This window comes from Oncorhynchus gorbuscha, linkage group LG17 (assembly GCF_021184085.1).
Source record: "Oncorhynchus gorbuscha isolate QuinsamMale2020 ecotype Even-year linkage group LG17, OgorEven_v1.0, whole genome shotgun sequence".
Classification (NCBI taxonomy): domain Eukaryota; kingdom Metazoa; phylum Chordata; class Actinopteri; order Salmoniformes; family Salmonidae; genus Oncorhynchus; species Oncorhynchus gorbuscha.
The window spans coordinates 38,585,593-38,612,266 of record NC_060189.1 but is presented as its reverse complement, the minus strand read 5'-3'; the positions used below and the strand labels follow the sequence as shown (position 1 = coordinate 38,612,266).

Sequence of the window (26,674 nt, the reverse complement as noted above, 5' to 3'; positions counted from 1 at the left end):
CTGACTTCAACATCACCCTGTTCCTGAGGAGAACCAACCACGCTGACCACCCGCTCTGCTCTCCTTACTTTGTTACTGTCACGGAGGTCAACAACCGGACCAGCTGGAAGGTCACAGGTCAGTCTCATCCCAGAAGGTTTTGAAAAATACACCTTTTCTGTCATCTTTTCAACCAGAAAAACTGATTTCAACAAGAAAAGGGTGTGATCATGACTTCCCTTGCAAAATGTTGCCTAATGGGCAGGTCTCTAGTGCACTATAGTAAAACACACATTCTCTGTTGTTAACCCGTCTTTTCCCATCCTTTGTGTTGGTAGGGACCCATGCCACCCCCACCATGGACAGGATGAGACAATATCTTGAAGACAGTCTAAAGAACAATCTCTACAACCCAGAAGGACTGCAGATCAGCCTATATGTAAATAATCTACAGTCTCCCTGACTATATGACATAAATTGTAATATAAATTGAATATAAATTGTAAAATAGTTGAGTGTAATCTGAAAACGTCTGCATAGACATACTGTCATTACAGTCATGCAAATTGTTTCCATCTGGGGTTTTATTGTGACAATGTTATAAATATAATATTTCTCCAACCTAACAACCACCACCATTATTTTCCACAGGGCTCTGAGCTTTTCCACTTCCGTATCTCTGTCATTCCTGGAGTTGTGTTGTGTGACCTGGTGGAGGAGGTACAGGTGAGGAACCCTGTAGCTGTTATACTGAAGTCAGTAACGAATAAAAAAAGAGGAAGAGCAAGATAACCTCCGGCCCTCACCTATTTCTCTCCTTCCTTTCTCGCTCTCCCTTTCTCTCTCTTTCCATACGGGTAGATCTACGTAGACGAGCCTCCGCTGGCGTTCCCAACCCAACACCTCGTCAACAACATGGCAGCCATCATCCTGGGAGGCCTGCTGCTCTTTGGCTTCCTTCTCATATACAACGGCGTTGCCATGCCAACCAAGAGCAGCATCAAAACTCTCCTCAAGAAACACAAGCCCACCATCTCGCCAACCAGAACCCAGAACTCTACCACGACACAGGGACCAGAGTAGGATTTTACAGTTCGGCATTGTAAGAGTGTGTTATAGAGTTGTACGTTCCATTTTTAGCCTTTTAACCTAAGTATGAGATGTAAATGTTTTTAGTGTTCAGATTGATCCTTTTTTCAAATGTGTGTTCCATGAAATTTGTATTTGGAAAAGATTGAAAGAAACTAGCAAAGATGAAAAGGTACAAATGAAAGGAAAAACACATGCTCGGAGTGGGTTTTATTGGTTGTTGCTGTGTTTTCAAAGAAAATACAAACTGTAAAAAATGTTTTCACAAAAAGTAAACCAGGATTTGTTGCCATTAGGACTTTGTCAGATACAACCTACCAGAATATAATGTACTAGTATCGTATATTATCTCAGGCCTGTAGGAGTAGTCAGGAAGGATCCATAAAGAAAACACATCACTCATAGTCGTGAGTACGTAGTAACCCATATTAAATTGGAATGCTGCATAGGAGCAGCTACAGTGGCTTGTGAAAGTATTCACCCCCCTTAGCATTTGACCTATTTTGTTGCCTTACAACCTAGAATTCAAATAGATTTTTATGGGGGGGGGGGTTGAATCATTTGATTACACAACATGCCTACTACTATGAAGATGCAAAGCAATAAGAAATAAGACAAAAAAAATGAAAACTTGAGCATGCATAACTATTCACCCCCTCCAAAGTCAATAGTTTGTAGAGCCACCTTTTTCAGCAATTACAGCTGCAGGTCTCTTGGGGTATGTGTCTATAAGCTTGGCACATCTAGCCACTGGGATTTTTGTCCATTATTCCAGGCAGAACTGATCCAGCTCCTTCAAGTTGGATGGGTTCCGCTGGTGTACAATCTTTAAGTCATACCACAGATTATCGACTGGATTTAGGTCTGGGCTTTGATTAGGCCATTCCAAAACATTTAAATGTGTCCCTTAAACCACTCGAGTGTTGCTTTAGCAGTATGCATAGGGTCATTGTCCTGCTGGAAGGTGAACCTTTGTCCCAGTCTCAAATCTCTGTAAGACTGAAACAGGTTTCCCTCAAGAATTTCCTGTATTTAGTGCCATCCATCATTCCTTCAATTCTGACCAGTTTCCCAGTCCCTGCAGATGAAAAACACCCCCGCAGCATGATGCTGCCACCACCATGCTTCATTGTGGGGATGGTATTCTCGGGGTGATGAGAGGTGTTGGGTTTGCGCCAGACATAAAGTTTTCCTTGATGGACAAAAAGCTACATTTTAGTCTCAACTGACCAGGGTACCTTCTTCCATATGTTTGGGGAGTCTTCCACATGCCTTTTGGCGAACACCAAACGTGTTTTCTTTTTTTTTTCTTTAAGCAATGGCTTTTTTCTCTTCCGTAAAGCCCAGCTCTGTGGAGTGTATCGCTTAAAGTGGTCCTATGGACAGATAATCCAATCTCTGCTGTGGAGCTTTGCAGCTCCTTCTGGGTTATCTTTGGTCTCTTTGTTTTCTCTCTGATTAATGCCCTCCTTGCCCGGTCCGTGAGTTTTGGTGTGCGGCCCTCTCTTGGCATATTTGTTGTGGTTCTTCCATTTTTTTATAATGGATTTAATGGTGCTCCGTGGGATGTTCAAAGTTTCTGGTATTTTTTTATAACCCAACCCTGATCTGTACTTCTCCACAACTTTGTCCCTGACCTGTTTGGAGAGCTCCTTGGTCTTCATGGTGCTGCTTGCTTGGTGGTGTTGCAGACTCTGGGGCCTTTCAGAACAGGTGTATGTATACTGAGATCATGTCACAGATCATGTGACACTTAAATATTGTCCACCTGTGTGCAATCTAACTAATTAAGTGACTTCTGAAGGTAATTGGTTGCACCAGATCTTATTTAGGGGCTTCATAGCAAAGGGGGTGAATACAAATGCGTTCACCACTTTTCTGTTTTTTAATATTTTTTCATTTCATTTCACCAATTTGGACTATTTTGTGTATGTCCATTACATGAAAACCAAATAAAAATCCATTTAAATTGCAGGTTGTAATGGAATAAAATTGAAAAAAAACGCCAAGTGGGTTGAATACTTTTGCAAAACACTGTATAAGCATTAAATGGGGAAAACAAAGGGGACGTAGCAGATGTGATATTTCATTTTCAAATGGGTTACAATTAGGTTACGGTAAGGGTCTAACCAAAGACAATCTATTATATTGACAAGATAGTCGAGTGACCACTAACATTGGAAATGAGTGTCCTCAAAGATGGAAGCACTGTATTGTCTTTGATGGAAGGCAGGCCATAAGGAGTCGAGATCAGGTGGGACTATTCAATGAGAGGGCAGATAGACATGTGAACAAAAGGCACAACTCAGATTAAGTTTTTTTTTTTTTTTTAGGTTTCCGAAATGCCACGTGTTCACTTATATCAATACATTCATAACAACCTAACCATTTTGAAACTTTTAAGTAAGCAATTCAAGTTTTTCTTATCCAAATTCGACTCATTGTCCTCCATAAAAAATTCCTCACTTTGCGGTCTTATTTTCGTGGACAGATTTTGGGCAAAGTAAACCCTCTCACTTCATCTCTTCCTCTGCTCAAAATCATGATGTCAATCCGGTTGGCATCAACTGTCTGTGCTCCCATTGGTCATCCTGAGCTGTTCAAGCTCCTCCTCCAGGCTTCTAATTCGCTGCAGGAGTTCGGCCCTGTCCTGCTGTGCCCTGAGCTCTGCCTGCCGCTTGGCATCCTGGATCTTCCTCTCATACCAGCACTCCAGCTGAGTGGACACTGTCTCAAAGAACCTCTGGGTCACCTGCAACAAAGATACATGAAGTGAGTGAAGAAGAAGTTACCCCTTCTCCACACACAACCCCTTCCCAGAATCCAAGTGAAAAGGAATCATTGGTCCACAGCCCACCAGTGTTGTAACTTTAATGTGTTACAGAGTTAATGTTTAAGTTAATTCATGCAGCTGTATCTAAAGATATTTCTTTACAGTTATTTACATATGTAATTGTATTGGTTAGTATTGAATTACGCTTTTGACTGCAAGTTCCAGAATGCCTTGCGACAGAAAAGTAGAGCGATAACGCGCCAATTATGTGCAGGTGCAAGTGATTAAGCGGACTTTCCGATAGCATCTTACCTGCATTGCTCTGTAGTATCTAAAGTTGTTAAATGTAACGTGAACAAGTATTATTACTAAAATACGCTTTCATATCAAACCCGACGTCCCGAGTCATTACCTTGAAGTTAGTTAATCTAAAAACCAGGCCAATGTGAAGCCATTGATATAATATTCACCACTGCTATCTTGTCATCAGTTACCTCCATGGCGTGTAGGTTGTTTCTCTCCTGACTGAATGTGGGCTCATGGGGTCTGTCCATGAAGAACTCTAGGGTCCTGGTCCCGACACTGGGTGGTCTCATCAGGCCGCGCGTCCTGATCCGGTCCCGGAGGTGCTTCTTGTGGTGCCAGCCATGGCTGTCCTGGCCTCGGCCCTGCTTCCGGTTGCTGGTGGGAGACTGGCTGCTGCTGGAGCAGCCATCCCAGATCAGCCCCGGAATGTGATTGTCGAGCAGTTCTGGATGCTGACACCGGGTGGCGGTAGAGCTCAGGAGGATTCCCGTGTGATGGCGGTGAGCTAGCAGAGGGAGAAGAGTAGTGTTCTGGTCGTCATCTGAGAAGGGAGGAACGAGAAATGGAGCTGGTTTTTTTCAAGCTTGTGCGTTTTCTAAATCAGAGGTGTAGGACCTAGACCTACTGTCAACCCCACAACTTCATCACCAAAAATGTTGGGACGAGGTTAAACAAATTCATACTTTTTTGTTGTTGATTGTGACTTGATTTCTGGAACCACCTTCTCATGTCTCATTTTCATTTCATGCTCCTCCTAACACCCACCTGGTGATCTGTCCAGCTTCAGCTCAAAGTACTTCCTGCCCGATCCCTGGCCCTGCTCCATTGCCGGACTGTGTGGTGCATTGTGGGTGATTGAAGGCGAGGGTGAAGGGCATGACAGCAGGTTGACGTAGTTCGCCAGAGAGCTGCTGCTGTCCCCAGAGAAGACAGAGAGCAGGGGGAGGCACTCTGAGTCTCCATTGTCCCCCACAGACTGCTCCACAGACGGTGAGGGGAGCAGCTTGTAGTACTGGGGGTGGGCTGGGAGGTGGAGGTCCAAATCCTGGATCTGAGTCATGCACCACCTCTTCAACTCCTGGGTTGCTGCTGCCTGCTTGGGGTTTGAACCACAGAGAGACATAGAGGGGTCATTCCACAAATTGTGTGCCTTCTGGGTAGTGTAACTTTTGATTTCACCTCATTTTAACATTCTGTCATAAAGAGCACATGTTCAACTTCATAAAAACTTTTTTTTCTGGTGGTTAAAGTGGTTAAATGGTTAAATACGAATATTAATCTATTAAGTGCCAAATAAAGTAACAGGGTTGACTGTAACATGGTTGAGGATTTCACCTCGAAACAGCCATTAATCCTTTTTGGGGGAAAGGAGGTTTGTTGTGTGCAACAGGGAGAGACAATTGTAAGTAAACTTCACCACAAAACATGTTCAAAAAGAGTACAACCAGCTCACCTGCTTTTACACTATAGTTTTACTATTAGATGTTACATTTTTCTTTAGAGACAAAATAAAAAATAATAGTTTCAACACATTAAAATGAGAATTCAGGGACAAATGAGGGACAAATTAATCACTAATCCCATCAACTAAATAATAATTTTCAGAAATAACTTTTGTCCAAGCAACAAAATGACTAGGGCTTTACAAACCTGGAGAAATGTTGCGATTAAGTGGGATGAAATCTTAGAAGTCACAAAGGAGGAACATGGCAAAATGCTGAATGTCTTTATTCATATTAAACATCTGATTTAGTCAATTCTCCGTGTGGTCTATATTAAAAAGTTTTAAATGTTAAGTTAAAAATGTTTTAAATGGTGCACAATTTCTACTTTAAAATATGATGACTGCTGCCTGTTTTGTGTGTGGACAACCAGAGAAACATAGGGGTTAGGGTGACTGCTGCTTGTTTTGTGTGTGGACAACCAGAGAAACATAGGGGTTAAGGTGACTGCTGCCTGCTTGGTGTGTGGACAACCAGAGAAACATAGGGGTTAGGGTGACTGCTGCCTGATTTGTGTGTGGACAACCAGAGAAACATAGGGGCTAGGGTGACTGCTGCCTGTTTTGTGTGTGGACAACCAGAGAAACATAGGGGTTAGGGTGACTGCTGCCTGCTTTGTGTGTGGACAACCATAGAAACATAGGGGTTAGGGTGACTGCTGACTGTTTTCTGTGTGAACAACCAGAGAAACATAGGGGTTAGGGTGACTGCTGCCTGTTTCCTGTGTGAACAACCAGAGAAACATAGGGTTAAGGTGACTGCTGCCTGCTTGGTGTGTGAACAACCAGAGAAACATAGGGGTTAGGGTGACTGCTGCCTGCTTGGTGTGTGAACAACCAGAGAAACATAGGGGTTAGGGTGACTGCTGCCTGCTTGGTGTGTGAACAACCAGAGAAACATAGGGGTTAGGGAGACTGCTGCCTGCTTGGTGTGTGGACAACCAGAGAAACATAGGGGTTAGGGTGACTGCTGCCTGCTTGGTGTGTGAATGAACACCAGAAATACATGTTGTCATATTTTCAGAAGATGTGGGTTAGTGAAGATGTTAGTTAGAGATGTTGTGAATACGTTTCAGACGTTATTACGAAGGGTGAATAAGGCCCTGGTTAAAAGGAGTACACTGTATAGAGAATAGAGTGCCATTTTGGATGAGGATAGAAGGTATATAAGGGTGTGGTTGTGCCATGTAGTACCATACCTGTCTCCTCTGTGCCTCCTCTCTGCCCTGGGCAGCTGTCTGGTCCATCCTGTAGAGACACTCCATCCTCTCTGCTGCCACCCTCTCCTGGGTCAACATGTCCAGCACTTTGATCTGATCAACACAACGCCGAACAGCAGCTATCAGTTAAACAGAATTCATGGTTGCATCTCAAATAGCATTCAAAAGTGTCGCATTATAGGGGGAATATGGTGATAAAAAGGGGTTGATAAAAAATAATAAAAAATAAAAAATGTTGTTGCAGCAAATCAAGTCGGACATTTTTAAGTGGATATGACAAACTTTAGAAGCCTTTCAAACCTCAAATACACGACATGTTTGCATTTCCTGCCGTGCAGGAAAATTCTCAGCCACAAAAGAGTGATCAAATTAAGATGCTACATCTGTGTATGTCATTCATGTCATTTCCACACAAATGTCCACACAAATTCGAGTGGAGGTTTACAGGCTGTATTTGCAGTTTGTCTTTCTGTATGAGACAGAAAAAGCCATGTGTGCAACAAAGTTGAATTGAATTGACTGGTAGCAGACAGGCCTGGTGTATGCTCTTGCGGTCCATCCTCCCAAGCCTAGTATAGACTTGCTCCTGAACCGTCAGCATCTGTGTCCTCATCTCCTCTTTAGTGGTGTTCAGCTCTCCCTCTAGCCTCTTGATCAGGGGCTTGCAGTGGCAGCCATTGGCTGGGGCCTGACCAGGCGACACAATCATGTATAATTGTGATATTTGTTTTACATATTTTCTTTAGATTTCTTTCATTGGTTTCTTTCTAAATCTCTTATATTACCAATATCAACAGCAACAACAATACTTCTACTGTACTGTACCACTACTACCACTTCAGTTATGAACACCCCACCCCTAGGGTTGAAACATTTCAATTACTTCAAGAGGAAATAAAAAGTTGGTAATGGAATATTCTATCTGGGGTTTCACGAAAACCTGGGAATTTTGGAAATGATCGGAATTTTGCAGCGTGGTGACTGACCTGTTTGACATTGCCGTCCTTGTCGCGGTACAGGGTGTATAGCTGATAGGTTTTGCCATTGTGAGGCGGAAGGGCTTCATCATGTGTACACAGTCTGCTCTTCCTGTGGAGTTCGGGATGGCCATTCATTCTTCTTCTCGGAGTATCCTCTGCCAAGGCCTGGAAGAAGGAGACTTCATTGTCCATTATCTTGCAGAGAACAGAAATGGTCTTTATCCTCACAACCCAATCCCCTGAGACACCCCTAAGCACCTGTTCTTTGAAATGCTTATGTCTTCTCCTTCTGTGGTAAGGGCTGGTTGGGGTGACTGATGTTTTACTGTAGTGAAGGCGGTGGTGATGATGGTGAGGCAGCCCTGCTCTGCTGGCCCTACGCTCAATACCGTGAGACGCCTCAGCCACGTACCCACTGTCCTGATGAAGGAAACAGCCAGGAGGCAGAGGTGAAGGAGAAGATAACTTTATTGTCCAATTGTACACAAAGGTCCATGAAGGTTCGACTTCTGCTTTACCCCAACCCAATAACTCAAGAGGCAAAAATAATGTAAACATCATATTTAACACTGGGTTGGCATCCCGCCGTCTACTGTCATCCATTTTTTGACCGTCAATATACACCACCTAATTTTACCCCCAGACAGCCTTTACCTTGTTGGGCAGAATTTCTTCTCTAGTGACAGACTGGGTTCTGCGTTCTGCTTTCAGCCGGTCCCTTTTCTTCCTCACCGTCCTTTCTCTAGTGAAACAGTGAACCTGACCAAAGCACAGGAGAGTAGAAAACTTCACAGTCCAGCCAAGGTGCATAAAATGAAGAACAGACTGGTTACTGACTACTCGTCGAGGCGATGGGTAATCATCTGCACTCTTTATACTCCTTAATAAACTGTCACCCTTGGGAGGGAAATGTAAGTTCACTAACAGGTGTTCTGATGCCAGAATCAGCTCATAATGTGTATCAGATCAGTGTGTCATTGGTCTATGTCCAAAGAAACATCTCATGCTGACCTGAGGAGCTCTGGCCAGCAGGAGTGACGCGTCTTTGTGGTTGTAGTCTCTGGCCTTGTCCAGGGCAGTCTTCCCTGCCTGGAACACACAGCAATTAATTGAAAGGTTGCGTCCCTGCACTGTTGACAATGCTCCTTTTAAATGCAACCCCCCCTATATAGTACACTGGTCAGAAGTACAGCACTGTATGGTAATAGAGTAGCATTTGAGATGCATCCACTTACGTTGTTTCGTGCGTTGCCGTCAGTCCCTGCCTCCAGGAGGAGCTGAACAGTTTTCTTGTGGTTTAGGGCAGCCGCCACATGGAGAGCAGTGTCCCCTAGCTGGGTATAGGAAACAGACAGGTGACTAACCCTAACCCTATCCCCTAGCTGGGCACAGGGAAGAGTTGACTATAGGTGTGAGAGCAGTCAAAGGAGCCCACCCCCCCAGGATTAGGGAGGATAAGCTGATCCTACATCTATGTAAAGGTTACCTCTACCCAGAGTTGAGCAGTCACTGACTGGACACAGTCTCTCATTAACTGGACACAAACTCTACTGTGGCATCAAACTAAACAAGTAATCAATGACGTGAAAGGAGCTGTAGTAACAATATAAATCAAGCTGGGACCTACCTGGTTTTTCTCCGTAACAGAGCATAAGGAGTCCACCAGAATCTTGATCATGGCCAGGTGATTGTAGCGTGCTGCCACATGCAAACAGGTGTCCCCCACATTGTTCTTGATGTCTGGTCTGGAGCCTCCCAGCAGCAGCACGTGGGCGCTCTGAGTATTGGCATTCTGACAGGCCAGGTGGAGAGCTGTGTTTCCTGCCTAAGAACAAACACACAAAGCCTAGTGTGGCAGAACCGAGCCGTCAAGGTGGAAAGTCTGTCGATGTGCCCTTGAGCAAGGCACTTAACCTCTCTGGGATAGGCGGGACAGTCGCGTCCCACTTGGCCAATAGCCAGGGAAAATGCAGAGCGCCAAATAATAAAAAAATACTATAAAAATCTAACTCATTAAATCACACATGTAAGATACCAAATTATACCAAATCAGGGGCGCCATACTACTATGACTGACCCTGTGAAACAACACTGCACCTATCCGGTGTATGTGACACATTTTTTTTATTTTATTCCAGCGACACCCTATTATAGTGCACTACTTCAAAAGGAGTGCACTACATAGGGAATAGGATGCCATTTGGGATACACTCTGACAGTGGCATGAAAAACCTGTCAGACACCAGACAGAAAAACATTTCAGTCCTAATGATTTTTACCATCATTGGTCACAGATCTAGACCTAGCATATTCACATTTGAATTGCTGTACCTTGTTCCTGGCGTGAACGTCAGCTCCAGCCTTGACCAACAGTTTGACTGACTGACGGAAGCCATGCCATGAGACCTCATGAAGCGCCGTGTTGCCGTCCTATCAGAAACAGCGAGACGTAAAGCACTGTCATTAGAAGGAGTGAAACATTTGTTTTTCTAATAATGTAATTTATTTCATATGCCCGGACCTCATATAGATTGCTAATTCAGTTCAGGTACATTACATTCCTCCCTGTGTTGTGAATGCTTGTATTTTTGGCCCTCCTGTACATTAAATAAAGGAAATGTGACATTGTCTTCAGACTTGAAGATTCAGTGACATTTCAGTAACATTGCTTCAGATTCCTCAACATTTCATGAGCCATTCAGAGTCTGTGTCCCACGTGGCGCCCTATTCCCTTTATAGTGCAATACATTTGACCAGGGCCCATGGGGACCTGCAGTGTATTCGGAAAGTATTCAGACTCCTCGACTTCTCCACATTTTGTTACTAATTCTAAAATTGACTACATATTTTTTTCTTTCCTCATCAATCTACACACAATACCCCATAATGACGAAGCAAAAACAGGTTTCAAGAATGGTTTGCAAATATATTCACAATAAAACACTGAAATATCACATTTACATAAGTATTCAGACCCTTTAGTCAGTACGTTGTTAAGGCACCTTTGGCAGCGAGTCTTCTTGGGTATGACGCTACAAGTTTGGCACACCTGTATTTGGGGAGTTTCTCCCATTCTTCTGTGCAGATCCTCTCAAAGGATGGCGCCAACAGAGATGGTCGCCTCGCTTCGCGTTCTTAGGAAACTATGCAGTATTTGTTTTTTAATGTATTATTTATTACACTGTTACCCCAGGAAATATGAAGTCTTATTACATACAGCCGGGAAGAACTATTGGATATAAGAGCAACGTCAACTTACCAACATTACGACCAGGAATACGACTTTCCCGAGGCGGATCCTCTGTTTTGGACCACCACCCAGGACAATGGATCGGATCCCAGTAGGGATCCTATTTCAGGGGCTGAGTCACTGGCTTACTGGTGCTCTTCCATGCCGTCCCTAGGAGGGGTGCGTCACTTGAGTGGGTTGAGTCACTGACGTGATCTTCCTGTCTGGGTTGGCGCCTCCCCTTGGGTTGTGCCGTGGCGGAGATCTTTGTGGGCTATACTCGGGCCTTGTCTCAGGATGGTAAGTTGGTTGTTGAAGATATCCCTCTAGTGGTGTGAAACTGTGTGGTGTGGGGGCTGTGCTTTGACAATGTGGGTGGGGTTATATCCGAGACAGCCTACAGGGAGCCTACAGGGAGCAGGTGAGGGCCCTCGGAGTATGGTGTCAGGAAAATAACCTCACACGCAACGTCACCAAAACAAAGGAGATGATCCTGGACTTCAGGAAACAGCAGAGGGAGCACCCCCCCTACCCACATTGACGGGACTGTAGTGGACAAGGTGGAAAGTTTTAAGTCCCTCGGCATACATATCACGGACAAACTGAAAAGGTCCACCCACACAGACAGCGTGGTGAAGAAGGCGCAGCAGCGCCTCTTCAACCTCAGGAGGCTGAAGTAATTCGGCTTGTCACCAAAAACACTCACAAACTTTTACAGATGCACAATCAAGAGCATCCTGTTGGGCTGTATCACCACCTGGTACGGCAACTGCTCCGCCCACAACCGTAAGGCTCTCCTGAGGGTAGTGAGGTCTGCACAACGCATCACTGGGGGCAAACTACCTGCCCTCCAGGACACCTACACCACCTGATGTTACAGGAAGGCCAAAAAGATCATCAAGGACAACAACCACCCAAGCCACTGCCAGTTCACCCCGCTATCATCCAAAAGGCGAGGTCAGTACAGGTACATCAAAGCTGGGACCGAGAGACTGAAAAATAGCTTCTATCTCAAGGCCATCAGACTGTAAACAGCCATCACTAGTGGCTGCTGCCAACATACTGACTCAAATCTCAAGCCACATTAATAATAAAAAATTGGTTGTAATAAATGTATCACTAGTCACTTTAAACAATGCCACTTTATACAATGTTTACATACCCTACATTACTCATCTCATATGTATATACTGTACTCTATACCATCTACTGCATCTTGCCTATGCCGTTCAGCCATCACTCATCCATATATTTATATGTACATATTCTTATTCATTCCTTTACACTTGTGTGTATCAGGTAGTTGTTGTGAAATTGTTAGATTACTTGTTAGATATTACTGCACAGTTGGATCTAGAAGCACAATAATTTCGCTACACTCGCATTAATTGATGCTAACCATGTGTATTTGACCAATTTGATTTGATTTGAAGCTCTGTCAGGTTGGATGGGGAGCATTGCTGCACAGTTATTTTCAGGTCTCTCCAGAGATGTTTGATCAGGTTCAAGCTGGGCCACTTAACGACATTCAGTGACTTGTCCCGAAGCCACCCCTGCTTTGTCTTGGCTGTGTGCTTAGGGTCGTTGTCATGTTGGAAGGTGAACCTTCTCCCCAGTCTGAGGTCCTGAGCACTCTGGAGCAGGTTTTCATCAAGGATTTGCTCCGTTCAGCTTTCCCTCGATTCTGACTAGTCTCCCAGTTCCTGCCTCTGAAAAACATCCCCATAACATGGCGCTGCCACAACCATGCTTAACCGTAGGGATGGTGCCAGGTTTCTTCCAGATCTGACATTTGGTATTCAGGCCAAAAAGTTCAATCTTGGTTTCATCAGACCAGAGAATCCTGTTTCTCATGGTCTGAGAGTCCTTTAGGTGCCTTTTGGCAAACTCCAAGCTGGCTGTGAATGGCCTTTTACTGAGGAGTGGCTTCTGTCTGGCCACTCTACCATAAAGGCCTGATTGGTGGAGTGCTGCAGTGATGGAAAGTTCTCCCATCTCCACAAAAGAACTATGGAGCTCTTTCAGAGTGACCATTGGGTTCTTGGTCACCTCCCTGACTAAGGCCCTTCTCCCCCGATTGCGTAGTTTAGCCGGGCGGCCAGCTCTAGGAAGAGTCTTAGTGGTTCCAAACTTCTTTCATTTAAAAATGGTGGAGGCCACTGTGTTCTTGGGGACCGTCAATGCTGCATAAATGTTTTGGTGCCCTTCCCCAGATCTGGGCCTCGACACAATGCTCTACAGACAATTTCTTCGACCTCATGGCTTGGTTTTTGCTCTGACATGCACTGTCAACTGTGGGAACTTATATAGACAGGTGTGTGCCTTTCCAAATCATGTACAATCAATTGAATTTTACACAGGTGGACTCCAATCAAGTTGTAAAAACATCTCAAGAATGACCAATGGAAGCAGGATGCACCGGAGCTCAATTTCCAGTCTCATTGCAAAGGGTCTGAATACTTATGTAAACACGTTTTACTGTACATTTGCACAAATTTCTAAAAACCTTTGTCATTATGGGTTATTGTGTGTAGATTAAGAGGGAAAGTGGGAATTTATTCCATTTTAGAATAAGGCTGTAACATAACAAAATGTGTAAAGTCAAAGAGTCTGAATACTTTCCGAATGCACTATATACATTTGAAGGTGATTGAAGTTTACATACACTTAAGTTGGAGTCATTAAAACTCGTTTTTCAACCATTCCACAAATTTCTTGTTAACAAACTATAGTTTTGGCAAGTCGGTTAAGAAATCTACTTTGTGCATGACACAAGTACTTTTTCCAACAATTGTTTACAGACAGATTAGTTCACTTATAATTCACTGTATCACAATTCCAGTGGGTCAGAAGTTTACATACACTATGTTGACTGTGCCTTTAAACAGCTTGGAAAATTCCAGAAAATGATGTCAGGGCTGTAGAAGCTTCTGTTAGGCTAATTGACATCATTTGAGTTAATTGGAGTTGTAGCTGTGGATGTATTTCAAAACCTACCTTCAAACTCAGTGTCTCTTTGCTTGACATCATGGGAAAATCAAAAGAAATCAGCCAAGACCTCAGAAAAAATTGTAGACCTCCACAAGTCTGGTTCATCCTTGGGAGCCATTTCTAAACATCTGAAGGTACCACATTCATCTGTACAAACAATAGTACACAAGTATAAACACCATGGGACCATGCATCTGTCATACCGCTGAGGAAGGAGACGCGTTCTGTCTCCTAAAGATGAACGTGCTTTGGTGCGAAAAGTGCAAATCAATCCCAGAACAACAGCAAAGGACCTTGTTGAAGATGGTGGAGGAAACAGGTACATAAGTATCTATATCCACAGTAAAACAAGTCATATATCAACATAACCTGAAAGGCCGCTCAGCAAGGAAGAAGCCACTGCTCCAAAACCGCCATAAAAAAGCCAGACTACTGTTTGCAACTGCACATGGGGACAAAGATCATACTTTTTGGAGAAATATGCTTTGGTCTGATGAAACAAAAATAGAACTTTTTGAACATAATGACCATCGTTATGTTTGGAGGAAAAATCCGAACAACACCATCCCGACCGTGAAGCATGGGGGTGGCAGCATCATGTTGTGGGAGTGCTTTGCTGCAAGAGGGACTGGTGCACTTCACAAAATAGATGGCATCAAGAGGCAGGAAAATTATGTGGATATATTGAAGCAACATCTCAAGACATCAGTCAGGAAGTTAAAGCTTGGTCGCAAATGGGTCTTCCAAATGGACAATGACCCCAAGCATACTTCCAAAGTTGTGGCAAAATGGCTTAATTAAGGACAACAAAGTCAAGGTATTGGATTAACCATCACAAAGCCCTGACCTCAATCCCATAGAAAATTTGTGGGTAGAACTGAAAAAGTGTGTGCGAACAAAGATGCCTACAAACCTGACTCAGTTACACCAGCTCTGTCAGGAGGAATGGGCCAAAATTCACCCAATTTATTGTGGGAAGCTTGTGGAAGGCTACCTGAAAACTTTGACCCAAGTTAAACAATTTAAAGGCAATGCTACCAAATACAAATTGAGTGTATGTAAACTTCTGACTCACTGGGAATGTGATGAAATAAATAAATGAAATAAATAAAAGCTGAAATACGTTATTCTCTCTACATTCTCTCGACATTTCATATTCTTAAAATAAAGTGGTGATCCTAGCTGACCTAAAACAGGGAATCTTTACTATTAAATGTCAGAAATTGTGAAAAACTGAGTTAATATGTATTTGGCTAAGGTGTATGTAAACTTCCGACTTCAACTGTATTGGGACAGATCCAGATTCAGAGACATTTCTCTCCCTCACCTTGTCCTGTAGGTCTAGAGCGCAGCCTCCCTTGATGAGTCCGTCTATGATATCACTGTTCCCCACCATGGCTGCTCGGTGGAGGGCTGTCTGGTGGCCCTGTGATGACAGAAGGACATGGGCTTGGACTGCCTCCCTGTCACTCATCACTACTCACTACTGTCAACACAACACACAGAATACTAACGTTAAACATACACATGTACGCATGGACGCACACATGCATACACACGCACACAAATGCATGCACGCACGAGCACACACATCACTAATGTGCAATCCAACACACAACATACATTACACACTGAGGTTAAAATGCTAAAAATGCTAAACTCTATCTCAATCACAAAAATAGTGCATCAACCTCCAACACGCAATCTAAGATAGAAAGCCATTCATCTCTATCACATAAAGATAGTGTAATGACATGAAAACCTAATCTGGTATAGGGATAATTGTTTTCTGTATCAGATCATCAATAATGATTTCATTCTTTTTTTTAAATAACATCAAGGACAATATCTAATGGTCGATATGATGAATATATTTAAAATCTAAATGGTCAATATTTTTCATCTGATCTGAAAGCATTGTTTTACCTCATCCAGGATGTCCGTGTTCCAGCAGGATGTATCCCAATCCCAGATTGATCCTTTAAAAAGGTCAGGGTGCAGCGGTATGCCTGAGAAAAGTCAAACAACAAACCAACGATTGATGGGCTCAATCCAAATACGTAATTATAAAAAATATATAATATGCCCTCTCCTTACAAAAGGCATTACAGCATTGTAGTAGGCAAATAAACATCGACTGAAATGAGCTCAGCTAGACTGTAAACTGCAAATAGTCACTCACTCCTCACACAACTGTAATCTGCTGCTCTCGGACAGAGTGCCCGCAGCGTGTGCATGCGTGTGCACATCCACGTGCATATGTACATGGTCATGTGTGTATGCCAGCCAGTATGTGCATTGGTGAGTACGTATTTATGTGTGTGTGTGTGTGTGTGTGTGTGTGTGTGTGTGTGTGTGTGTGTGTGTGTGTGTGTGTGTGTGTGTGTGTGTGTGTGTGTGTGTGTGTGTGTGTGTGTGTGTGTGTGTGTGTGTGTGTGTGTGTGTGTGTGTGTGTGTGTGTGTGTGTGTGTGTCTACGTACGTATGTGTGTGCCAGCTAGCAGAATTAAAGGCAGTAAACAACCCCATGTATAATCCACAGGGGGGAAGCGGAGGAGATCCTGCTAGCTGGCTCTGCTATCTATCTGTTACAGATACAGGCTGGGAGTGGAACACAGAGCAGACAGTGAGCAAAGAGGGTTAAACCCTGCCCTGATACCACCACACAACTGCTCTGCCTCCAGACCACCCAGGAGAATAAGATATAGGCACAGAAGTGAATTGTATGATCGCTATGGTTATAAACCTGTCGGGATTATAAAATGACAGGGTAAAATAGATTGCTATTATGCATAGTGTTTCCTCATCTACCATTTGACTTGCCCCTGTCACTCCAATGAGTGCATGGGGCCCTGGTAAAAATGAGTGCACTATAAAGGGAATAGGGTGTAATTTGGGATGCAACACAAGTTTCCCCCCTTGGCTTAAGCCCTAATTAAAAATTATTCTCACTCTGCGTCTGTCCTCCCTCCACCTTGGACTATTAGGAGACACCTCCTGGTTTCATGTTTCTCCTCTCACTCCCTCTATCCCCCTCCCTATATTGCCTCTCTATCCATCACCCACTCAGTCAGAGAGTGTGACCAATTTGTGCATCAGATCAGTGCACAAGTGAGATTTACACCACAGAGACAGAGCTATGACAGCAACACAGTGAGATATCCATCCATTTCACAAAGGCTTGATGGTAAAGTCTTCCAGTACAGTCAGAGAGGCAGGCAGAGGAGAGGAAAGGCAGTGCCCCTGCTATGGGGCTTTAGCTGCCCTGTTCCAGATGTTGACTTCCTACCACTGCAGCTGTACACCGGGATGGACAGATGGAGGAAGGTTGAACTGGTTTCTGCTTGCTTTGCTGAATGCCTGGATCTACATTATGTTGTTCTAGTTATTTCATACAACAAACTGTGGGAAAAGTCTGCTCAGCTGATGTGAGAAGTGTATTTCACAATGTTTTTTGTATATCCACAGTCATATTGTCTTTTTCCTTGACATTAGTAGCTGATTTGGTTTTGGGTGCCGAGATACGGTATGAAAGTGATGCGTAGTTTTCAATGAAATAGCCTTGTAGTTTTTTACTTTTGTAGGTTTTTTAAAATGGTTTTCAATGAGCAAAAATGTCCTAAAAGGCATCTGGCACATATGTGATGATATAATCGTCAAGCCATTCAAAAGATGAGGGGACAGGACCTGGAAGTATGACGTGGGACAAAGTCACTTGCACATCGTGTTACATTTTTATGTAAACACCTAAGAATTTGTCACAGGAAATGCAACCTTGGTGATGTGTTGAGCCACATGGTGGACCTGTTGGTCTTTCTAGGAGGCTACGAGGAGCAGTACCGACACTGCCAGGGTGGCAACATACTGATGGCTCATCAAAGACCAACCCTCTGAGCCGAGTTCCTCTCTAGCCTTCTTTCTTCTAGGGAGTTTTCCCTGGCCACTGTGCTTTCGCTTCTGCTTTGCTCTTTGGGGTCTGGACAGGTTACTGTAAAGCACTTTGTGACTGCTAATGTAAAAATGGCTTGACTATCTGAGGTAAAGGAAACTCTAAGGAAAGGTTACTACTATTGCAAGTAGGCTACTTTCTGGTTGACACAGCTACATGGTTTTCATTGGACAGAAGAAAGGTGTTCAGAATTTTCATTGGACAGAAGCAAGGAGTTCAGCATTTTCATGGGATTGAAGGAAGGTTGGCGGAGTGACGAGATTGCCAAAGTTTTTTTCTGGGAGTCCTGGAAGAAGTGCACTGAATCACTCTAGGACCTGGCTCCTCTCTCTCTTTCTGTACGTGGCCTCAATAAGACTCCTCTTTAAAGCATTCTGATCTCTTTATGTACATGGCCTGACTCCAACCATAAAGGCTTCCGCCTGGCCAGGGGACCATACAATATAATCCCATCACAGTCAATGTCACACCCTGATCTGTTTCACCTGTCTTGTGATTGTCTCCAACCCTCACCAGGTGTCTCCCATTACCCGCTACCACTTAGCTCCTCGGCTTTTGAGCATTTCCAAGTTGGACCTTTGGAACGCCTACCATCTGGTTCGGATACCGGAAGGAGACGAGTGGAAGACAGCCTTTAACATGGCTATCGGGCACTACGAGTACCTGGTGATGCTGTTCGGACTGACAAACACTCCCGCAGTGTTCCAGGCCCTGGTCAATGATGTACTCCGTTACATGTTGAACCGATTTGTTTGTCTACCTCGACAACATCCTCATTTATTCCCGGTAAGCTCAAGAGCCCGTCCTCCATGTCCGACAGGTGAAGGTGGAGAAATGTGAGTTTCATCGCTCCACCATCTCCTTCCTAGGGTACGTCATCGCTGCAGGGAGTATTCAGATGGACCCTGAGAAGGTGAGAGCAGTGGTGGGTTGGCCTCAACCCACATCCAGAATGCATTGCAACGTTTCCTGGGGTTTGCTAATTTCTACCGTTGTTTCATCCGGGGTTACAGCACCCTTGCATCCCCCCTCTCTGCACTCACCTCTCCCAAGATTTTGTTCATATGGTCTCCAGCAGCTGACCGGGCGTTCTCAGACTTCAAGCAGCGATTCACTACAGCTCCCATCTTAATACATCCGGACCCGTCCCGTCAGCTCATGGTGGAGGTTGACACCTCGGACGTCAGAGTGGGGGCTGTCATGTCCCAGCGTTCTGCCCAGGACCAGAACCTGAATCCCTGCACTTTCCTTTCCCATCGTCTTAACCCTGCTGAGAGGAACTATGACGTGGGAAATCGTGAATTACTCGCAGTTAAGATGCCGTTGTAGGAGTGAATGGCACTGGTTAGAAGGGGAGGAACATCAATTATTTGTGGGGATTGACCATAAGATCCTGAAATATCGCCACACCTCAAATCCAGGCAGTTCCCTGTTATTCACTCGTTTCACTACCTCCTACCACCCGGGGTCCAAAGGGGGAGGAGCCGCCCAACCGGATGTTTGTCCCAGACTCTGCCCATGCTCCAGTCCTGGAATGGGCACATTCCTCGAGACTCGTGTCATCCTGGCTCCCGTCGGAACTTGGCTTTCGTCCGACAATGTTTTTGGTGGGCCACCATGGTTCCTGACGTCTCCGCTTTCATTGCCGCCTGCACTGTGTGTGCGCAGAACAAGACTCAGACGCAAGTTTCGGCTGGCTTCCTTCAACTTCTCCCTGTTCCTCACCATGCCGGGTCCGATATATCCTTGGACTTCGTCACGGGTCTCCCTCCATCACATGGCAACATAACCATCCTTATGGTGGTAGATAGGTTTCCCATTTGATCCCCCGTCCTAAGTTGCCCTCAGCTAAGGAGACGGCCCAGCTCATGGTGCAGCATGTCTTCTGGATCCATGGACTTCCGGTCGACATTGTCTCCAATCACGGTCCTCAGTTCTCATCCCGTTTCTGGAAGGCATTCTGCACCCTCATTGGGTCGTTGGCCAGCCTGTCCTCTGGTTTTCTTCTCTAGTCTAATGGCCAGTCGGAGCGAGCCAATCGGGACCTGGAGACGACACTTCGTTGCCATGTCTCCACCAATACCACCACATGGTCAGCAACTAGTGTGGGTTTATATGCCCGCAACACCCTTCCCTGTTCTACATTTACATTTACATTTAAGTCATTTAGCAGACGCTCTTATCCAGAGCGACTTACAAATTGGTGCATTCACCTTATGACATCCAGTGGAACAGCCACTTTACAATAGTGCATCTAAATATTTTAAGGGGGGAGGGGGTGAGAAGGATTACTTTATCCTATCCTAGGTATTCCTTAAAGAGGTGGGGTTTCAGGTGTCTCCGGAAGGTGGTGATTGACTCCGCTGTCCTGGCGTCGTGAGGGAGTTTGTTCCACCATTGGGGAGCCAGAGCAGCGAACAGTTTTGACTGGGCTGAGCGGGAACTGTACTTCCTCAGTGGTAGGGAGGCGAGCAGGCCAGAGGTGGATGAACGCAGTGCCCTTATTTGGGTGTAGGGCCTGATCAGAGCCTGGAGGTACTGAGGTGCCGTTCCCCTCACAGCTCCGTAGGCAAGCACCATGGTCTTGTAGCGGATGCGAGCTTCAACTGGAAGCCAGTGGAGAGAGCGGAGGAGCGGGGTGACGTGAGAGAACTTGGGAAGGTTGAACACTAGACGGGCTGCGGCGTTCTGGATGAGTTGTAGGGGTTTAATGGCACAGGCAGGGAGCCCAGCCAACAGCGAGTTGCAGTAATCCAGACGGGAGATGACAAGTGCCTGGATTAGGACCTGCGCTGCTTCCTGTGTGAGGCAGGGTCGTACTCTGCGGATGTTGTAGAGCATGAACCTACAGGAACGGGCCACCGCCTTGATGTTAGTTGAGAACGACAGGGTGTTGTCCAGGATCACGCCAAGGTTCTTAGCGCTCTGGGAGGAGGACACATTGGAGTTGGCAACCGTGATGGCGAGATCATGGAACGGGCAGTCCTTCCCCGGGAGGAAGAGCAGCTCCGTCTTGCCGAAGTTCAGCTTGAGGTGGTGATCCGTCATCCACACTGATATGTCTGCCAGACATGCAGAGATGCGATTCGCCACCTGGTCATCAGAAGGGGGAAAGGAGAAGATTAATTGTGTGTCGTCTGCATAGCAATGATAGGAGAGACCATGTGAGGTTATGACAGAGCCAAGTGACTTGGTGTATAGCGAGAAAAGGAGAGGGCCTAGAACAGAGCCCTGGGGGACACCAGTGGTGAGAGCGCGTGGTGAGGAGACAGATTCTCGCCACGCCACCTGGTAGGAGCGACCTGTCAGGTAGGACGCAATCCAAGCGTGGGCCGCGCCCAACTCGGAGAGGGTGGAGAGGAGGATCTGATGGTTCACAGTATCGAAGGCAGCCGATAGGTCTAGAAGGATGAGAGCAGAGGAGAGAGAGTTAGCTTTAGCGGTGCGGAGCGCCTCCGTGATACAGAGAAGAGCAGTCTCAGTTGAATGACTAGTCTTGAAACCTGACTGATTTGGATCAAGAAGGTCATTCTGAGAGAGATAGCGGGAGAGCTGACCAAGGACGGCACGTTCAAGAGTTTGAGAGAAAAGAAAGAAGGGATACTGGTCTGTAGTTGTTGACATCGGAGGGATCGAGTGTAGGCTTTTTCAGAAGGGGTGCAACTCTCGCTCTCTTGAAGACGGAAGGGACGTAGCCAGCGGTCAGGGATAAGTTGATGAGCGAGGTGAGGTAAGGGAGAAGGTCTCCGGAAATGGTCTGGAGAAGATAGGAGGGGATAGGGTCGAGCGGGCAGGTTGTTGGGCGGCCGGCCGTCACAAGACGCGAGATTTCATCTGGAGAGAGAGGGGAGAAAGAGGTCAGAGCACAGGGTAGGGCAGTGTGAGCAGAACCAGCGGTGTCGTTTGACTTAGCAAACGAGGATCGGATGTCGTCGACCTTCTTTTCAAAATGGTTGACGAAGTCATCTGCAGAGAGGGAGGGGGGGGCGGGAGGAGGATTCAGGAGGGAGGAGAAGGTGGCAAAGAGCTTCCTAGGGTTAGAGGCAGATGCTTGGAATTTAGAGTGGTAGAAAGTGGCTTTAGCAGCAGAGACATAGGAGGAAAATGTAGAGAGGAGGGAGTGAAAGGATGCCAGGTCCGCAGGGAGGCGAGTTTTCCTCCATTTCCGCTCGGCTGCCCGGAGCCCTGTTCTGTGAGCTCGCAATGAGTCGTCAAGCCACGGAGCGGGAGGGGAGGACCGAGCCGGCCTGGAAGATAGGGGACATAGAGAGTCAAAGGATGCAGAAAGGGAGGAGAAGAGGGTTGAGGAGGCAGAATCAGGAGATAGGTTGGAGAAGGTTTGAGCAGAGGGAAGAGATGATAGGATGGAAGAGGAGAGAGTAGCGGGGGAGAGAGAGCGAAGGTTGGGACGGCGCGATACCATCCGAGTAGGGGCAGTGTGGGAAGTGTTGGATGAGAGCGAGAGGGAAAAGGATACAAGGTAGTGGTCGGAGACTTGGAGGGGAGTTGCAATGAGGTTAGTGGAAGAACAGCATCTAGTAAAGATGAGGTCGAGCGTATTGCCTGCCTTGTGAATAGGGGGGGAAGGTGAGAGGGTGAGGTCAAAAGAGGAGAGGAGTGGAAAGAAGGAGGCAGAGAGGAATGAGTCAAAGGTAGACGTGGGGAGGTTAAAGTCGCCCAGAACTGTGAGAGGTGAGCCGTCCTCAGGAAAGGAGCTTATCAAGGCATCAAGCTCATTGATGAACTCTCCGAGGGGACCTGGAGGGTGATAAATGATAAGGATGTTAAGCTTGAAAGGGCTGGTAACTGTGACAGCATGAAATTCAAAGGAGGCGATAGACAGATGGGTAAGGGGAGAAAGAGAGAATGACCACTTGGGAGAGATAAGGATCCCGATGCCACCACCCCGCTGACCAGAAGCTCTTCCCGGAGCAAGAGAGCCCAGGCTACTCTTCTCACGACCACCTCCAGGTATCGACGACAGGAGGACCGCCATAATTTTGGGCAGAGCGTATGGCTTTCCATTCTGGATCTGCCCATCCAGGTGATGTCCGCAGACTTTCCCTCCGTTTTATCGGCCCTTTCCCCATCTCTAAGGACCTTAGCCTCTTTGCTGTTTGCCTTCTGTTGCCATCCGGTGTACATGGTGAGGCGCCTACTGAGTGTTCGACCTCGAGGCAGGGGATTCCAGTGCCTGGTTGACTGGGGAATATCCTGGACCCAGTCCTCATTGCAGACGTCTGCCGTCGTCACCCCGGTCGTCAAGTCCCAGGGTAGGACATGTCCCAGGGTAGGACACCAGGTGGTGCCCCTAGAGGGGGGGGGGTACTGTCAAACCCTGGTCTGTTTCATCTGTCTTGTGATTGTCTCCAACCCCCAACAGGTGTCTCCCATTACCTAATGTGTATTTATACCTGTGGTTTCTGTTTGTCTGTTTCCAGTTCGTCTTGTCCCGTCAAGTCCTACCAGCGTGTTCCTGTGTACTATCCGCCTCCTGTGTCTGCATCTGGGTCTTACCCTGAGCCGTGATAGTCAGTCAGATTAAAGATGGTTGCCAGGGAGCATTTGTAGTCTGTGGTTCCTTTGATCCTCAGAAAGCCTATATGGTCTTAATCAGGGGGTTGTGTTGTGTTGTGTGTACGTACGTACAACAAAGCACCCTTCAGCTCGGCTTATCCTTGTTCCTCCTTCAGTAAGGTTTCTTAGAACAACCACATCAGAGATATTCTAAAAGTCTGATCTCACATATCCTATTACATAACCTGAATTTCTGGAACACCTGGGAATGTTTGTTAAGGTTCCAGAATTTTGCAACCCTACATGATCTGAGTGATAAGGAGAGGGTTTTACATTCATCAAACTATCTCCGTCTCTGGTACCCAGTGTTCATAGTGGTGCTGTTTCTCATCCCAGTCTCTGGTACCACCAGTTGTTTCACACATTTAATCTATTCGAACACTGGGGTCAAGGGTTGTGGAAGACGACTGAGTTGATAATATAAACGTGAATGAGTCTTTCCTTCTAGATAAATTAACAGTGTACATTCTGCTGTGCGACCGTAACAAAGCTTGGAATGTCCACTCCCAAGCCAAAGAAATACTAGCTTTTAGATGGTGCGGCTGGCTAAAACATTGTCAAGAGGGTGGTCGCGGGTTTGTGAGACAAAGAATCTGATAGCAAGTGCCGGTAAGGACGCTATAGAGTTAAGCAAGTAGCTATACAGTTAACCCTGTTACATGAGTGCTAGTATTCTCTGTCTAGCTCTCTAGGTTAGCTGTACAAATACAATAATTTGGGGGTGCTTATATTTGTCCTGTTACACACAAGTGTGTAATGGAAATATATTTCTTGCATATCCATACTCCCCCTGAGACTCGGGCAGGCAGTGCGGTCATCATTGTACAGCGTGGCTGGCGCAATTAGGGTTAACCTCCTTGCTCAAGGGCACAGCAACAGAGTTTTGTACATTTTCGGATCTGGTATTCCAATCAGCAATCTTTTGGTAACTAGCCCAGCGCTCTAACCTCGAGGATACATTTCGCCCTTAATATACAGTATAAAGCTTCCTATCACAATGTAACCCCTATCGACTCTGGATTGATTGGTTATGATGGCAGATTAAAATAAATAGGTTTAAAGCAAATGACTGGGAGAAAAGCTGCTTTCATTGAATGAGTGTACAGCTATTAGCCTGGGTAAGCATTTGCTATCACTGTCTCCACTAAAGCAATTGAGAAGAGTCTTTCACAAAAGATTAGTGAAGACTTCACTGAGCTTTTGAAAATATGTTAATGCAGCATTAAGATCATATAGGGAGAGATAACACAACACCCCCCCCACACACACACACACCCCCACCCCCCCACACACACACCGAGGTCATCCACTCTCCTAACACACCTGGTGTCTTACCAAGCTAGCCAAGCAGTCCCAGGAGTAGTGTCTGGATGAGGAGGGAAAGACCTTGACACTCAACTCAGTGAACACTAGAGACAAATACAGATTTGCCAAGGGATTGCCCTCAGTATCTACACAAATGTGCCAAATTGCATAGGTTACATCAGAAAAACACGTTAGAGTGTTCCATAATTAACAAATCTGTGAAATTTTACATAATAATTTGCAGTATTGAAGTATGTTTGACCTTAGTAATACTCTTTTCTTTGCATGTGATTACAAATAGAGGTGGAGTAATGGTAGAGAAATACTACTTAAGTATACTCGGCTTAATTGGTCAACTCAGTGCGGTGCAATCGTCCTGTCCACTTCTCATCCAGCAACTTCTCATTCAGCTCCACAAGTAAATATGTCATTTGAAAAAACTCCTAAATGAGACAACCTCTATAAATAAAGGATAAATAAATACAAAGAATGAACAAACATTCTTGTGAGAAGAAAATCAGTTTACTCACTGTGTCCCTGGACCCCTCGGGGTAAGTGTGTCCTAGAGTTTAACCCAGCTGCTGCTCTGGAGCATCAGCTGCACGCTTCCTGAGAGAAAGAGAGCGAAAGAGAGAGCGAAGAGCGAGAGAATGGGAGAGAGAGGAGAGATAATAAGAGAGAGAGAGACAGAGAGAGGGGAGAGATATAAATGAGAGAGAGAGAGAGAGAGAGAGAGAGAGAGAGAGAGAGAGAGAGAGAGAGAGAGAGAGAGAGAGAGAGAGAGAGAGAGAGGGGGGCTAATCACACTGTCAAGCCAGTATAGTTCTCACCCTCTCAGCTGTAGCTCTACTATACCCCTTCCAACCCCACCACTTACTACACCCCAACCGATGCCGTATCACAATGGATTTAGTTTAATCACATGCTTGTATATGTGGAGTGCCATGACAGATTAACACAGACCGGGCGGTACACTCGCCTGTCATCATTATTGTCCGAGACATCACATTCTCTGCAGCTATCTAGGCAGAGAGTGATGTATCATCGCTCTCAAGGGTAGACTGGGACAAAAATCCAGCCCTGGCATTTTAAGCACACCAGCCACATCACCACGTGTGAATAATTTTGCACGCCCAATTTTTCAGTTTTTGATTTGTTAAAAAAGTTTGAAATATCCAATAAATGTCATTCCACTTCATGATTGTGTCCCACTTGTTGTTGATTCTTCACAAAAAATACAGTTTTATATCTTTATGTTTGAAGCCTGAAATGTGGCAAAAGGTCGCAAAGTTCAAGGGGGCCGAATACTTTCGCAAGGCACTGTAAGGTTTCTTATTACATTCATGGTCCTTCAATTCTCTACAACCCTAATCCTACCCCTATTTTTCATACTGTTTAAGTACATTTGTACAAAAAGTGCTGTAATTTGTAAACGATTCACATGATATGGATGAGAATACTCTGGAATTAAAGATGACAGTCTGCATAAAGGCCAGTAGCAACCATTATTTTTCATGGTCCTTTCGAGCTGGATCCAGATAACTGCTGAAGCCCAAGAATGACAGTTAACAGAGAAGATTCTCCACAAGATGAGGTCCGTCCGCATCGACCAGCTCACCTGCCACAATATCTTGAAAATTGGGCGAAGGCTACAAGTCAAGGCACAGACTACCACACACATCCACATACCACTCCTACGAGGGAGAGCAGCTAGAGGGTTTTCTTGAGCAGTCAAAATGGCCGTCTTCCCCTTCAACAACTCATCACCGGTCCAAG

At 45.5% G+C, this 26,674-nt stretch overlaps 2 protein-coding genes across 5 annotated transcripts; one reads left to right on the top strand and one right to left on the bottom strand.

Moving 5' to 3' along the window:
- The first annotated feature begins 331 nt into the window (after positions 1 to 331).
- LOC124001606 (cation channel sperm-associated protein subunit beta-like) lies at positions 332 to 1,062 on the top strand. The gene is made up of 3 exons (XM_046308548.1): positions 332 to 418; positions 631 to 705; positions 841 to 1,062. The coding sequence occupies exons 1-3, from the start codon at positions 338 to 340 to the stop codon at positions 1,060 to 1,062; spliced, it is 378 nt and encodes a 125-aa protein (XP_046164504.1). The 5' UTR covers positions 332 to 337.
- Positions 1,063 to 2,925: 1,863 nt separating this feature from the next.
- Positions 2,926 to 25,551, bottom strand: ankrd6a (ankyrin repeat domain 6a). Of its 4 annotated transcripts, none has more exons than XM_046309134.1 (15): positions 25,429 to 25,551; positions 15,995 to 16,077; positions 15,396 to 15,554; positions 10,180 to 10,278; positions 9,476 to 9,673; positions 9,084 to 9,182; positions 8,860 to 8,937; positions 8,503 to 8,607; positions 8,107 to 8,268; positions 7,855 to 8,013; positions 7,404 to 7,556; positions 6,848 to 6,961; positions 4,913 to 5,243; positions 4,336 to 4,688; positions 2,926 to 3,820 (listed from the first exon to the last, which is right to left on the bottom strand). In XM_046309134.1, exons 3-15 carry the CDS (start codon positions 15,540 to 15,542, stop codon positions 3,632 to 3,634), a joined length of 2,187 nt encoding a protein of 728 aa, XP_046165090.1. In that variant the 5' UTR covers positions 15,543 to 15,554; positions 15,995 to 16,077; positions 25,429 to 25,551; the 3' UTR covers positions 2,926 to 3,631. The 4 variants fall into 4 exon arrangements, with proteins under 4 accessions (XP_046165090.1, XP_046165093.1, XP_046165094.1 ...); XM_046309137.1 differs by having other exon boundaries at positions 4,913 to 5,240; XM_046309138.1 differs by having other exon boundaries at positions 15,396 to 15,494.
- Between the last annotated feature and the right edge of the window lie 1,123 nt (positions 25,552 to 26,674).

Bases quoted from the DNA above. Each gene is read 5' to 3' on its own strand.
- LOC124001606 (XM_046308548.1), top strand. From the start codon at position 338: ATGGACAGGATGAGACAATATCTTGAAGACAGTCTAAAGAACAATCTC. The intron at 419-630 runs GTAAATAATCTA...TATTTTCCACAG, and splicing joins GACTGCAGATCAGCCTATAT to GGCTCTGAGCTTTTCCACTT. The intron at 706-840 runs GTGAGGAACCCT...CCATACGGGTAG, and splicing joins ACCTGGTGGAGGAGGTACAG to ATCTACGTAGACGAGCCTCC.
- ankrd6a (XM_046309134.1), bottom strand. From the start codon at position 15,542: ATGAGTGACAGGGAGGCAGTCCAAGCCCATGTCCTTCTGTCATCACAG. The intron at 10,279-15,395 runs GTGAGGGAGAGA...TGTTTCTGATAG, and splicing joins CTCTAGACCTACAGGACAAG to GACGGCAACACGGCGCTTCA. The intron at 9,674-10,179 runs GTACAGCAATTC...GTTTGTTCTTAG, and splicing joins ACGTTCACGCCAGGAACAAG to GCAGGAAACACAGCTCTCCA.